Source organism: Dipodomys ordii, unplaced genomic scaffold (assembly GCF_000151885.1).
Source record: "Dipodomys ordii isolate 6190 unplaced genomic scaffold, Dord_2.0 Scaffold55, whole genome shotgun sequence".
Lineage (NCBI taxonomy): Eukaryota > Metazoa > Chordata > Mammalia > Rodentia > Heteromyidae > Dipodomys > Dipodomys ordii.
In genome coordinates this window covers 8,083,699-8,097,770 of record NW_012267271.1, presented here as the reverse complement: position 1 = coordinate 8,097,770, position 14,072 = coordinate 8,083,699, and the positions used below count along the sequence as shown (strand labels likewise).

The following is a 14,072-nucleotide window of genomic DNA, read 5'->3' as shown; positions in this document are numbered from 1 at the left end:
ACTCCGCGAGAATTCACCATGGCCCTGGGCCACACTGAGACTCCGCGAGAATTCACCATGGCCCTGGGCCACACTGAGACTCCGCGAGAATTCACAATGGCCAGTGGTGGGTCTCTGGGAGGCTGGGGGATGGTGCCGTGCTGGAGGGGAACAGACAGAGAAGAGCAGGATGACCAGGCCTCTCGTTCATCTCTCCTCCTCCCTGCCACCATCTGTTGGTCCTGCATCGCCATATCCACTCATCTCTGCCTCTGTGCAGCATTCTGTCTCACTGGGCTTCCCTGTCCTGGGCCTCTCTCTGCATCTTTCTGTCTGTCCCATAGCCCCTTTTATTTCCTTCACAGCTTTCAAGATGCTCCTGTATCTCACAGTTCAGTTCCTGCCTCCTGCCTGTGGAGCGGTCAGAAGCTAGACGTGTCCTCTGCTGGTCTCGGAGCTCACAGTGTCCTGCACACTGGCTGTCCCTTTCCCCTTCCCAGCGAACCTGGCAGGCTGGCATCCCCAGTGCTGAGGAAGCCCAGGGGGCCCACGCGGTAGTTGAAGGTGACCACAATGACGTTGCCACGAGTGGCGATTTCCTCCCCGTCGTACAAGTAGTTACTGAGGAAGTTAGCTCCATGGCCGGACCCCATGAGGAAGGCACCCCCGTAAATCCAGATCATCACAGGCAGATTGCGGGAGACTGCGAGGGAAAGCAAGTGGGTGACCTTAGGTGCCTACCTGCCCTCTGTCCAGCCCCAGCACTGGGCACAGCCGTGGGGGCTCCCCTCCCCTCCCCAGGGCACACCACCCAGAGCAAGGCCCCGAGCTCTGATCAGGGGCTTCTTCCAGGAGCGGGAAGCCAGACCTTGCTTCTTGCCCTGGGGGACCCAGATGTTGAGGTAGAGGCAGTCTTCGTCCCCGTAGGTGTTGTCCTGGGTGATGGTGGCCTGCAGGCACCGCTTCCTGAAGTCTTTGGCCTTCAGGGTTCCTGTGGCGGCAGGAAGGGCCGGTGTGAGGAGGGCAGCCCCCCGCCACCCCATCCAGGGCGGGCTCTGCACCCAGCACCCTACCTTGCCAGCCAGGGTGGCGCTGGGGGTTCTCCAGGGTCTCGGCGGTGGCATAGGGGATGCCCTTGAAGATGTCCACAGAGTCCCCACCCAAGAGGCTGAGCTTCTTGTTGACGCCTTCCACAAAACCGCCTTCCGTGTACACGGCACCCAGCTGGGACGAGAGTGGCAGCAGGGTTGGGTGGGGCCAGCCCTGGCCGGCTCGGTCCAGAGTGGCCAGCCAGCACAGCGGGCCCCAGGGGTCCCACAGGCCCCACAGAAACAGCTTCATAGGCCCGTGACACTTGTCCTGTGTTTGGGGCTGGCTTGCTGCCCCCGTCCCCCCCCCCCAGGTGTCACATTCCTGTATCAACAGGAAGCCAGTTCAGCCTCTTTTCACTCAGCAGGATGAAAACTAGGTTCCAGCTATGGACCCTGAGATGAGACCTGGAGCCTGAGTTTCCCCATCTGTAAGACGGACCATGACTGTTCTTACAGCCTGGTGGCTATTGGCTGGAGGGCCTGTCCAGCTGTGGGCAGTGGTGGTAATACTTGGCTTTCGTACCCAGCCCTGAACCTCCCATGGGGGCCCTTCTTTCTCCCACCTTCCCACAGTACCTAACCTGACAGGCTCACACCTATAATTCTAACTGCTATAACTGCTTAGGAGGTTGAGATCTGAGGATCTCAGTTCGAAGCCAGTCTGGGCAGGAAAATTAGTGAGGCTCTTCTGTCTGATTAACCAGCATAGACCACCAACCTTGAGCAAAGAGTCAAGCTAGAGTACAAGGCTGGCTGGGTGCTGGTGTCTCCTTGCATGTAATCTTAGCTACTGAGGAAGCTGAGATCTGAGGATCGCGGTTCAAAACCAGCCTGGGCAGGAAAAATCCATGAGACTCTTATCTCCAATAAACCCACTCAGAAAACCAGAAGTGGCGCTGTGGCTCAAGTGATAGAGTGCTCGCTTTGAGCTGAAGACCTGAGGGACAGCGCCCAGGCTCCGAGTTCAAGCCCCACAACCAACAATAACAACAAAAAAAGTACAAGGCTCTGTCAAGCCCCAGAACTGGTGCACGCACGTGCGCATGCACACGCACGCACGCACACACACACACACACACACACCTCCCTGGTGAGTCCCCCACTTCACCTGGCCCATCAGCTGTCCCTGAACGTCTAGTCTTGGCACTGAACTGTCCCATAGGGGCCAATTTAGCTGTCTTTAATGAGGAGCCTGCAGACAGGTGCTCATCCACCCACTGAGGCTCACAGGCTTTCCTGCTTCAAGTCACCCCACTGGGAAGCAGTGTCCAATCTCTTGACTCCGTTTAGGACAGGTAAGAGCGACACCGCCCAGATAGCAGTGGAGCTGTGGCTTCCTGCCTCTCGCCCATGCCAGGCTCTAGGTGGGGGAAAGCATGTGGCTGGAGGCCTGCAGCCCTCTGAAGTCCAGGCTGATGGGGCCCTGGCCACGCTGGGAGAGTGGAGCAGGTGGGAACTGGAGAGGAAGCATCCAGAAGGAGCCCTGTTGGCTACCCCAAGCATCCCTGAGCCAGGCACCTGAGCTTCCCTGTTCCAGGCCCCTGAGAGAGGCAGAGGGCCAGGTCAGCACCAGAGGCACTGGGAGGTTGTCTCCAGCAGTGTCTGTGAGGCCGGGCACCAGTGGCTCACGCCTATAATCCTAACTACTCAGGAGGAGGAGATTTGAGGATCTTGGCTCAAAACCAGACCCGGCAGGAAAGTCTGTGAGACTCTTCCTTTTTTTTAATTCCCCCCTGGGCTCAAGGGGCAGCTCTCGGGTGGGCAGGGGTGGGGGAGGGTCTCAGGATGGGGAAAGGGCAACACAGGGGTGTGGAAACAGGTACAAAACACCACCTTGCTGTGGCTGTTGGTGTGCTCAAGCTCTCACTCAGAAGTGCAAAGGGCAGACTACAGATGCAGCCTCCTGGACAACAGTCTAGGGGAGCCCTTTGCATGGGACACTCAGGCGGGGTTCACTCTCTCTCAGGAGAAGCAGGGTATGGAGGCTGCTCAGAAGACAGACTCCTGGTTCAAATTAGACCAAGTTTGGGATTCTTGTTTGGGAACAGGAAGTAGACACCCTGCAAACTGACACTGGTTTACCCCAGACTTTACTTGCCAGTTTAGAAGATGAGGACACATTGGCCTTGGTGGGACATTGTCAGGAAGGTGGCCAGACTTGGCATGGAAACTTCAAGAGGCCCAGACACACTGAAATTTCACATCAATAGTGGACTTTTTTCCTCCCACTTGTGGAGCTTGAACTCTGGGCCTGGGCGCTGTCCCTCAGCTCTTCAGCTCAAAGCTAGCGCTCTACCACTTGAGCCACAGCGCCACTTCCAGTTCATTGGAGTTAAGAGTCTCAAGGACTTTCCTGCTCAGGCTGGCTTTGAACTGCAATCCTCAGATCTCAGCCTCCTGAGTAGCTAGGATTACAGGCATGAGCCACCAGTGCCCCACTTAGACTTTTTTTTTTAAGTATACCTGTGTTCCAAATGGGCTTATACCAAAAATGGCTCCATTTACCTGACATTCAAACTCAGCTGTGCATGCTTTATCTTTGGATAGGGCCAGAGCCTGGGGAGTGCTGGGGGTTGTGTGTTGTCTTGCTCTGGTTGACCTGCCTGTTGGTGCTCTCTCCTCTAGGCCCCACCCCCAGTTTCCAGGGGGATGGACTGGCCCTGCAGTGGCCTCCGGCAGGGTCCTTGCTTACCTTCGCGGCACTTGCCACTGCCAAGCAGCAGGTGAGGCCCAAGACGGCCAGCTCCAGGCGCCCCATGGTGAGTGTCTGCCTCTGGGTGGCCTTCTTCAGTCGGGCCTCAGCTATTTATCGGGCTGGAGTCAAGGTCTTGCTCCTGCGCATGCGCACACACAGGCACAGGTGCAGGAGGGCCCCGCATTCCCAAGGCAGGCTGCCCTCCAGGCATCCTGGTTGGTGCCCACAGTGCACCTGTGCAGGTACAGCCTACCTGGGAGCAGAGTCAGATGGCACAGATGGTGGAGAGGGCTGCCAGGGCTGGGGGCCTGGCCATGTGCCCTGCATTTTGGCTGGCATGCCTCATCTCGGTTCCCTGCATGCCCCCACCTTATCAGGAGTGCGTCTGGATCAGAGGTGACTGCGTGTCAGAGCCCTGGCACAGCCGAGCCTTGGTACTTGGGCAGCTCTCACCTGGGCACCTGAGCCTACAACCTGGGCTGGGGACAGGGACGGGCCACTCCCAGGTCTCCTGGAAGGGGAGGACAACGTGGTCCTAGACAGTAGGCAAGGGGGCCACCCAGCCTGGAAGGAAGCCCTGAGGAGTGTGATCATAGACAGGACCCTGGAGCCCCCCAGGCAGCCAGCCAGGCTGGGGAGAGAATGGAGCCCAGAAGTGGAGGTCAGCACAGGGTCATCCTTTCTAATGGCATGGTGACAGCCGCCATGAGCTCCATCTTAAGAGGTTTGAGTTGGGTTGCTGGTGAGGTCAGCTCCGTTCTCAGGGTGTCCTGCCCCCTGCACAGTCCCCTTCAGGGACTGGGACAGCAGGTGACAGGCATAGCCAGAGCCCTCCCAGACCAACAGCCTCTCTTTGGTCTAGGAGTCTGTGTCTCCAGCTCTGATCACGTCTGGCCCCTGGAGCTGTAGCCAGAGCTCTGAAAGGTCCCAGGGACCATTTCTCAGGTGCATCTATCCGTATGGCATCCAGCTGGCCCAGTGCGCAGGGATTCAGTCACAGTGGGTGGACAGAGGTTGCACAGGCAAGGGAGGATGAGGAGAGGAGGGACGAGCAGGAAATGCACAACTAACTGGGACTTTTCCCATCGATTTGAATTCTAAGAACCAGTGCTAAAGGAAGTCATCCTGAATGGTGTGTGTGTATGTCGGGGCGGGGGTGCACAGGGTTTTTGTTCAAGAATATTCTGTGAAGTGAGGAAGTACAGGGGAGAGCAGCACCATGCAACACAAGGAAGCAAGTGGCCAAATACAGAATGAGGACGCTACAGAACAAGCAGCCGTGGTCTTACTCTGCTCTCACTGCTATTACAGAATAGCTCTACAGGTTTCACTTCGTGGTTCTGGAGGCCCAAGTGCATGGTGCCACGCACCCAGCTCCCAGGTGCCTACCTCATGGTGAAGGCAAGAGAGACTCGCCTGGAACAAGAGATTTGTCTGATTCTGGTCCCCAAAAGTAAAATGGCATTTTTTTTGAGATAATCAGGGGACATGTGAATACTAATTCCCTGGGTATTTTGTGAAGGATTGGGTCAGTCAGCTTTATGTGCTAATTTGGGTGAAACATTCTATGTGGTCAGACTTATTTTGGATGTTTCTGTGCAGGTGATTTTTGGATGATGTGGATATTGAAACCAGCAGACATAGATATAGCAGCTTATCCTCCATGCGGGTGGGCCTTACCTATCAGTTGCCGGACGGCACAGAACTGATGCCCTGAGCAGGAAGGATGTGTCAGAACACTGCCGCTGGGCGGAAGCTCTCTCATGGGTCTCCAGCCTGCTCCACTAGCCAACTTCAGACTGGCGCCTCCACCCTGGGGGCTATTTGAAAAAGCTCTAGGTCTGCACACATACACACCTCATAGTATGCTTCCTTGGAGACTAGTGCTAGAGTCACAAGAGCGTTATGTAGTTCACAGCAAGAAAAAGTTCTTATCCTAGCTACTCAAGAGGCTGAGATCTGAGGATCGGGGTTCAAAGCCAGCCTAGGTAAAAAATTCCTGGGACACTCGTTATCTCCAATTAACCGCTAAAAAAGCCAGAAGTGGAGCTATGGCTCAAAGTGGTAGAGTGCTAACTAACCTTGAGCAAGAATTGCTCAGGGACAGCACCCAGGCCCTGAGTTCAAGGCCCACAACTGGGGGCAAAGAAAGAAAGAAAGAAAGAGGTCTTGTTTCAGATAAGGGAGTATGGATTTCCTTAAAACAATTCCAGCAAAATAAGCACAAATGGAGAATGAAATGAAATCCTGGGGTTAGGGATGAGGAACAAACTTTACATTCGACAAAACTCAAACTACTGAAGTCAGGTGATGGGTAAACGGAACCCATGGAATATCCAGCACTTGTGTGTGTGTGTGCGCACGCGTGCGTGCGTGTGTGTTTGTGTGTGTGGTGGGGGCAGGAGGGAAATTCTTCATAATAAACCACCTTTATTTAAAAAGAGAAGAATTGCCATTCTTTTGGAACTTGCGAAGACTTCAGGAAGCTCTTAGTCAGACCTAAGGCAGCGTGGGCTGGCTGGGCTCGGGAGAGTAGGGCCTGGGGGGGGTGCCCTGCCCCAGCACCTGCCTCAGACTTGTCCAGGGACCAGGAAGATGGGATGTCAGCAGTGGGAGACAGCCCCAGAGCAAGGCCAACAGCTCCAGCAAGAGGTCTTACCAAGAAGGGGACTGGAAAGGAGGGGAGGGGAGTGCTTCTCCCCTTGCCTCCGGTGTGAGTGTTTTCTGCAGGACAGGAGACTGTAATTGCCAGCACAGCTGGTTCCAAGCTGGGCTCCTCATTAGGCTGCCAGTCCTGCCTTGAGATGGGGCTTTCCAGGAATCTCATCAGCAAGCTGGGGCTGGCTTGAAGAATTTGGCTTTGGAAACAGTGTGACTGGAGCTGTCCTGTGGGCAGGGCAGGAAGCTTCCAGGGCGATCTTCCGGGAAGCAGGGCTGGCAGAGACCTCAGCCTCAGGCTCCTCCCAGCAAGCTGCGGGGCCATCAGTCTGTTTCCAGCAAACGCTGAAGAGACAGTTGTTGGAAATGGACTGGGCTGGCTTCCTCATCTCACCCAACTGGGGCAGGGCACAGGTACTACCAGCACAGACCTGGAGGAGTAAAGGAACAACGTGGTATAAGGAAGCCCCATGGCAAGAGGAGCCTCCCCTGGGCCCACTCTACACTGAGACCCACACTCTGTAGGAACGCTGACTTGGGGGATAGTTCCAGTTGGGGCTGGCTTTTGTCAAAGCTACCCCAAATGGATGGGATTTGGAGCTAAGGGCAGACTCCGTGACCACAGGGCTGGGCCCCATGAAGAGTGTCACTCCGGGGGCAAGAGCCTGCTGAGCCATGGCCCCTGCTGCTTGGTCCCCAGCACCAGCGCAGCCCTCCACATGTGGGCTGGGTGGGGGCGCGTGGAGCCAGGGACATCCGACCACCCCAGTAGAGGGCGACAGCACCAGGTGCCAGGGGAACCTGCTTGCCCCGGCTCCCTGGTTAGGGCTGGACACCAGGCTCACCGCTCAGCCTGGGGCCCAGGGCTTGGTCACACGTAGTCCAGAATCTCTGTCTCCATCTCATTCTCACTTCCGTCCGAGGGCTTGAAATCTTCCTCCTCTTCCTCTTCCTCTTCCTCCTCCTCCTCCTCCCCGGATTCAAACATCAGCTGCTCTTTTGCATGGTCAGCCTTGTCTGGGCTGGAGAAGAGAGCTGGGCCAGGAGGAAACAAGGTCCCATGGGTCCCAGAGCAGGCTCCTGGGCTCCTGGTGGCCAGTCTACCATGACAGGTCCTGGGCTCCGTGGCAAGTATGGCAGGGGGCGGGGAGGGCGGGGAGGGGGGGAGGGGAGGAAGGGGGAAGCTAACAGGTACCCCAGGGGATGCCAAGGCAGCCAGGTCTTCAGCTTTCTGAGAGAAGCCATGGGCAGCCTCAGGAAGCGAATGCCAGGCATGGTGGTTCACACCTCCAATCCCAGCACTTGGGAGACAGAGGCAACAGGATCTACGGTTTGAGGCCAGCCTGGGATTCATACTAGACAACATCCTAGATCCTGTCTCAAAAACCCCAAACCAAAAGGCTCTGGCCTGGCCTCTGGTCAAACCAGGGAAGGGCCTCTTACAAGGCCCCTTGCTCCCTGAGCCTCTCAGACCCTCAGCCCAGCAGTGCTCGTCCCACTTCCTGGCTGGCCAGGGCCTGGGGAATGCGGAGTGATAGGCCACAGCGCCTGCTCCCCCCCCCCGCCCCCGCCCCCTCTCCCCACTGTGGCCAGCTCCCCTAGTGGAAGCCGCAGGCTGCAGCTGCTCCCCTCTACCCTCATCCTCCCCTACCCCCAGGGCCAAGTGTGGCAAGCGCTGCCCAGGAAGCCTCTGCGAGCCCCGGTGTGTTAGGTCTGGCTCCTGGCAGGGGCGGGCATCTCTGGGCACAGGTCCGGCCCCCCCTCCCCGTGCAGCAGCGGCTCTCACCAGGCCTCTTGGAGCGGATGGTCTGGCGGATCATGAGGGACATGGTGTCCCTCAGCTCGTCGGTGGTCTTGGGGAGGCACCACCCATCCCGCTCTGTGCACGTGCTCTCCTCCCCGTCATTGCGGTGGATGATCTTCTGCAACCTGCAGGCAGGAGAGGCTGCGTGTTTCCCCTCCCACCCCCAAGGCGGGTCTCGACAAGGGGGCTGGGGGGGAGGGCCAGGCTCCCGAGTCCTGGGGTGGTCTCCGCTCATAGAGGCCATGCTGCCTGCAGCAGAGGCAGCTGTGCTGAGAAACACACGTCCCAGAGCCATCTCTGAGGTGGGCGTGGCCCCAGTCCCTGACCTGTGTGGTCTCTGGACCCCCCAGTCTTGCACACAATGCTGGGTGTGGCCCGCGAACATCTGCCTGGCAAGAGCGTGGCTTTCCCCAGATTCCACACTCTGCCCCTCACTCATGCCGGTGCCCCACCCCCGCCGTTTCAAATGTCATTGAGAACAAGCAAGTAGGCCAGGGTTCTGGGGCACGAGGCAGTGGTGGAGGGCCACAGGCTTCACAGCAAGATCATCCAGTGGTGGCAAAGCCAGTATGAAGCCGAGGGGCTGCAGGAAACTCTGTTCCTGTGCTATTTCCACACACCGCCAGCCCCATAGCCCCTCCACAGGCAGGGCCCCTCAAGTACGCACCCCTCCACGTTCAAGTCGCACAACTGGTAGAACATCTGGCGATAGGGGGGCAAGGCTCCCTCCCGGAAGACATACACCGAGTCCTGGGGAAGGGGGGCGGGACAGTGAACACAGCCCGGCCCAGCAGAGTTGCAGATGCCCACACCGCAGGCTTCCTGGTGGTCTCCATGGGGCTGGCTGGCCACCAAGACCAGGGTGGGCAGTAAGGCAGAGGCCGTGGGAGGGCACACGTGGCAGCCAGGCCCTCGGGAGCCCTGGGGGCCTTGCTGACAGTGCAGAGCGGGCTGCTGTCTGCGGGAGCTGCCTCCTTAGTCCTGGCCTGCTGCTATGAATGACCATCCTAGGCCCCTGCGTGCGGCAGGGAGGAAGGCAGAGGACCGCTCAGGGTGGGCAGCTCAGGGACAGGGACAGTCCCTGGGGTAAGACTGGCTCGAGGTGACAGTCACCCCCTCACTAGGAAGAAAGCTGGAGTCTGGGAGACCTGGGTAGGTTTCCTGGCGTGTCCAGGGCACGGATGGCGCTGAAGGACAAGTGTGTTCGGGGAGGGTTGCATCCTCACGGCTCATTCCTGCTATGCCCACAGGTCCCCGCGGGGCCTCCAGGCTGGGGGTCCGCTTGGACAGAGAACCAGCATGAGCGGTTCTCAAATGTGCTAATGAACTCCTGTTGGGTAAAGGTAGTGGGAAGGCCCCAGTCTGCGCCCACACCCGCGCAGCCCACAGCTGGGCCCCAGATGGTCTGGTCTGGCTCTGTGCTCCTGCATGTGCCCCATTCCCCCCATACATCAGCGGCCTGCAGGCGTCAGGGGGGCCCAGCTCTGGAGACTTGTCACCACCTTTCTACCCAGATGCCCTCAATTCCTCACGGCCCCACGTGGTTAGGTTCTTCCTCTTTGTAGAGGGTCCCAGGGTGGGAGTAGTGGAAAGACACTGGGTGGACAGAGCTGTCTCAAAGCCCACCCCCATGTCCACAGAGGGGCACCTCATCCCCACTCAGCCACACCCGCCCCCAGCCCCGGCTCGGGGCACCCACCTTGAGCTTATACTTGTTGGAGGTCTGTTTCCGTGGGCCAGACACCCCCGACGGGCCCAGGCCCTGCTTCAGGTCGTGCATGGTGACAAGCTGGCTGGCTGCATGGGAGCAAAGCAGAGCTGGCCCCCGCCTGCCCCCGGCCCCCCGCCTGCCCCCCGCCTGCCCCCGGCCCCCCGCCTGCTGTGCTGCCAGGGGCAGTGGTGACCCCAGGCAGTGCCTCCCATCTTGCTGCCCCGGCCCACGTCCCTGGTAGTGGCCTGCCACTTACGCGTCTTCTTGACTGTGATGGGCAGGCTGTAGTTGTAGGTGCTGCGCTTTGCCTTGACAGGCATCTCGCTGCCGCCTGTAGGCAAGGGAGAACGTGCTAGAGGCTGGCAGCCAGGAAGTTACCCTAAGGCAGGGTGGGGGATGGCTGGCTTTCGAGCCATGTAAGGTTGGTATAGACAGGGAAGTCATGTGTGCTTCTCCTATGTCCCTCATTGGCTTCCCTAGGCCTCCTGCCTGTGTTGATAATTAAACACACTCTGTGAATAACGTTATTGTCAGAAAGAAGGTTCCTTCCTCTTGCCTTAAGGCAAGACAAGGTTCCTGGTCATCTCCTGGAAGAGGACCCCAGCTGCTGCCACATTTCCCACAGGGGCTGGCAAGAGGCTCCCTGTGGCCTCACAGAGTCCTGGCTTAGCCGGTCCAGGGCCCCAGGCCCCAGACTGTGGCTCAGAAACTGGAGGTGGCTGTGCTGCTGAGACAGGCCTAGGTCTCCATTTCCTCACTACTGTGTCCCTCTTCTCACAGGGAGAGGGAGACACTCTTCCTCTCTGTATGAACAGAGAGCTAGAGATGGGATGGGAGAGAGGGAGGGAGGGAGGGAGGGAGGGAGAGAGAGAGAAAAAGAGAGAGAGAAGTGGCTTATTTTTACCATATTTCATTCCACAGCGGATTCGGAAGTCAAGGACTTGGTAAATCTTGGCCTCGGAGTGTGTCCGGGGGTCATAGCCAAACCGGATCCACAGACTTCTCCAGGGGCCTGTTATCTGGGGACAGGAGAGGTACAAGTGTTGAGACCTGGCTCGGGTTTCCTGTGTGTGCAGGGGCTGACCTCTGCACAGAGGCACAAGGCCCCTGAGAGCTAGGAACACGGCTCTCAATTCCCACGGGGGGCTTGGCCACCTGGGAAAAGCCAGCTGGCCTTTCAAACCAAAGCCTTGCTGTCCATGAGAGGGAAGTGGAGGAGGAACCTGTGCCAGGGCCCCGGGCACACGGGGACTCTTGGGATGCTGCCTGTCCCAGGAAAGCATTTCTTTTTTTTTTTTTTGGGTCCGGTTGTGAGACCTGAACTCTGGGCCTGGGCACTGTCCCTCAGCTCTTCAGCTCAAGAATAGCGCTCTATCACTTGAGCCACAGTGTCACTTCCGGCTTTTTTCTTTTTGCTTATGTGGTGCTGAGGAATCAAACCCAGGGCCTCATGTATGCAAGGCACGCGCTCTACCAAAAAAGCCCTTAGCAGACAGAAGACTGCTCTGCTTTCCAGAGTCCAACCGGGCATCACGTTCACTGTTCTGCAGACTCCCCATGCAGGGTATTAGGACCCTTTCCTCCCCTAACGGCTGCCGTCTCCACCCTCCGGCCTGAAGCGCAGGTGGACATGCCCTACGGAGGCACGAAGAACTAGGGTGTGAGGTGCTGTCACTAGAGGCCTGGGCTGTGGCCCACGCTGGGCCTCTGGTGGTTCTGCCACGTGTTGCTCACCGCAGGGAGGAAGGACGGAGGGGCCGTACTGCCCAGTGCTGCCCGAGATCACCACCTCAGGCCATTCTGCACCACACAATCCCCCTGAGTGAGGCCCTCCGTCGGCAGGAGCGGGTGCACTGCGGCTGTGGGAAGCTGGGCAGTTCCAGCTGGCTCTTCAAGCCCTCTCAGGGCTACCTGTGGTGGCCTTCAGGGAGGGAGGGCCACACAGGTGGCACCGAGGTTGGCATGCCACAGCCAGCCACTCACCATGTAATAGGCCATGAAGGGAAGCAGGATCTTGAGCTTGTCAGGGTGGACGCTGATGTTGGCCTTGACAGCATTGCGTGACCAGATGGGACGGATGTCGAACAGCTGGGCAAAGTCAAGTGCAGAGGCTGAGATGGGCAGCAGCAGCAGCAGCCTCCCCCATCCCCCATGCCTTCCCAGCATGGCCGGTGTCCCACGGAATGTTTTAGACAGGAAGTGGTGGAGGCAGGCGCTCAACAAACAGGCCCGGCCTCTGGAACGCACCGCACTTCCCTGCCCCCTGCCGTGCAGAGGTATGGATTGTGCCTTTCATGTGCCAAGTGAAAGTGGGGGAGGGTGGCGGGGGGCGCGGGAGGACCTGAGGTGACCACAAAGGTCATGGACGTGCAAAGGCTGCTGGAGCCCAGCTCCACATCTAGGTCACCGTCCAACAGCGTCCCCATTTCCCCGCTACCCCAAAGAGACCAACAAAGAACTGAAGTATTTTCAACGTTAAGAATGCCTAGGTGATACTAACATGGTGCTAGTGGCACCTGGAGGTGGGAAAGTCCCACATCCTAACAAAGCCAGCACGGCCAGCCCCAGAGCAAGCTGGGGAGGAAGCAGCTGCGTAAACACTTGGTCAAGGCAAAGCAACATGGCCCAGCCCGGCTAGACAGGATGGGAGCCTCACCTTCCTCAGTTCCTCCTCTACCTTCTGGTCTATGGGGTTGGTGCAGGCCCTCCTCCACGTCTGCACCGCGGCCTCCAGAGGCTGCACAGGGACCTCAGCATCCTCAAAGTTGACAAAGATGGCATTGTGGGGGCGCCGGGCCCTACTCAGGCCGATCAGGTTCTCCCCTGTGATGGTGGGGTTGTTGTAGCCTTCCCTGGGGGCACAGAGAGATGCTGGGAGCAGGAGTGCCGAGGACCACCTGCAGAACAGGCCGGGCCCGTGCGCAGGGAGGCCAGCCGTGTGCCTTTGTCCTGGAGATCCGGTGAGGCCATGACCTCAGGGCTGCCTGGTGAAGGACCCCAGCTCTCAGGATGCCCACTGAGGACAAAGAGGGGGCTGCCACAGCCAACAGTGGCCTAGACAAACTCTGGGCAAGGCCCAAGGTCCCAGAGACCACAGTGAGGGAAAGTGCGCCTCGAGCTAGTGGCCTTCCAACTGTAATAGCATCGAGCCAAAGCTGAACACAGCCTAAATATCCACTGGCTGGAAAGAGTGACATCAGTCTGGGCTGTGCATGCAGGGTCAAGCTATGCCTACTGACGCTGATTTTTATGACTCATTTATTTAACTGTCACAGCAATCCTTCAAGAAAGGATTGTCTGAGGAAGTAACATGGGAATCAGAAAACTTGCCCCAAGAGCATGTGACAAAGGACTCCCAGGGGACTCAAACCAAAGGAATCTGGCCACAACCAGACCTTAGTCACCTGGCCTGCACCTAGAAGAACATGGCTGTGGCTCAGAAGCAGCTTGACAACCAGGACCACTGAACCAATGGTATCATCAAAGCTCAGAGATGAATATGCAGTGTAAGAGTGATGCCACAGGAGCTGCAGGCTGGGAGGTGATGAGTCGTGGAGGTTTGCCCACTGGAGCCCAGGACCACTCGCGTGGGGATGTGGATAAAGGACTGGGACGCACGCCTCACATGTGAATCCCTATACCTTTACCTGCTCAGAAAAACTCAAAGTTTTAAAACATGCATGTTCACACATCAAGAATTACAGCCAGGCACTGGTGGTTCACACGTCTGTAATCCTAGCTACTCAGGAGGCTGAGATCTGAGGATTGCAGCTCAAAGCCAGCCCAGGCAGACAAATCTAAGAGATTCCTGTCTCCAACCAACCAGCAAAAAACCATAAGTGGAGGTGTGGTTCAAGTGATCGAGTGCCAGCAAAAAAGCCAGTGCAAGGCGCTGAGTTCGAGCCCCAGTATTGACACAAACACACACACACAAATTCTAGAACTGCATGTATGTGTTGGCACAGATCACATGGGGAGGGGGTTCCTGAAAAACTTGCAGTGGTTACCTCTTTAGAGGTATACATAAAAAACCTAGAGCTCGGAAGTGGCGCTGTAGCTCAAGTGGTAGAGCGCTCGCCTTGAGCTGAAGAGCTGAGGGACAGCGCCCAGGCCCAGAGTTCAAGCCCCACGACC

At 57.8% G+C, this 14,072-nt stretch overlaps 2 protein-coding genes across 2 annotated transcripts in view; both read right to left on the bottom strand.

Annotated features, from left to right (window-relative positions):
* Nucleotides 1-3,842, bottom strand: part of Cel (carboxyl ester lipase) — an 8,846-nt gene extending 5,004 nt beyond the window's left edge. The window contains exons 1-4 of the mRNA XM_013021248.1: nt 3,763-3,842; nt 1,053-1,203; nt 848-970; nt 485-682 (exon numbers count right to left, since the gene is read on the bottom strand). Of these exons, the coding sequence (XP_012876702.1) occupies nt 485-682; nt 848-970; nt 1,053-1,203; nt 3,763-3,828 (538 nt within the window). The 5' untranslated portion in view covers nt 3,829-3,842. The remainder of the gene's footprint in view (nt 1-484; nt 683-847; nt 971-1,052; nt 1,204-3,762) is intronic.
* A 2,336-nt stretch (nt 3,843-6,178) lies between these two features.
* The window catches only part of Gtf3c5 (general transcription factor IIIC, polypeptide 5, 63kDa), a 15,314-nt gene continuing 7,420 nt past the window's right edge, over nt 6,179-14,072 (bottom strand). Inside the window, exons 2-10 of the mRNA XM_013021297.1 lie at nt 12,595-12,887; nt 11,922-12,026; nt 10,843-10,957; nt 10,195-10,269; nt 9,927-10,024; nt 8,895-8,977; nt 8,210-8,352; nt 7,269-7,458; nt 6,179-6,854 (exon numbers count right to left, since the gene is read on the bottom strand). Of these exons, the coding sequence (XP_012876751.1) occupies nt 7,295-7,458; nt 8,210-8,352; nt 8,895-8,977; nt 9,927-10,024; nt 10,195-10,269; nt 10,843-10,957; nt 11,922-12,026; nt 12,595-12,887 (1,076 nt within the window). The 3' untranslated portion in view covers nt 6,179-6,854; nt 7,269-7,294. The remainder of the gene's footprint in view (nt 6,855-7,268; nt 7,459-8,209; nt 8,353-8,894; nt 8,978-9,926; nt 10,025-10,194; nt 10,270-10,842; nt 10,958-11,921; nt 12,027-12,594; nt 12,888-14,072) is intronic.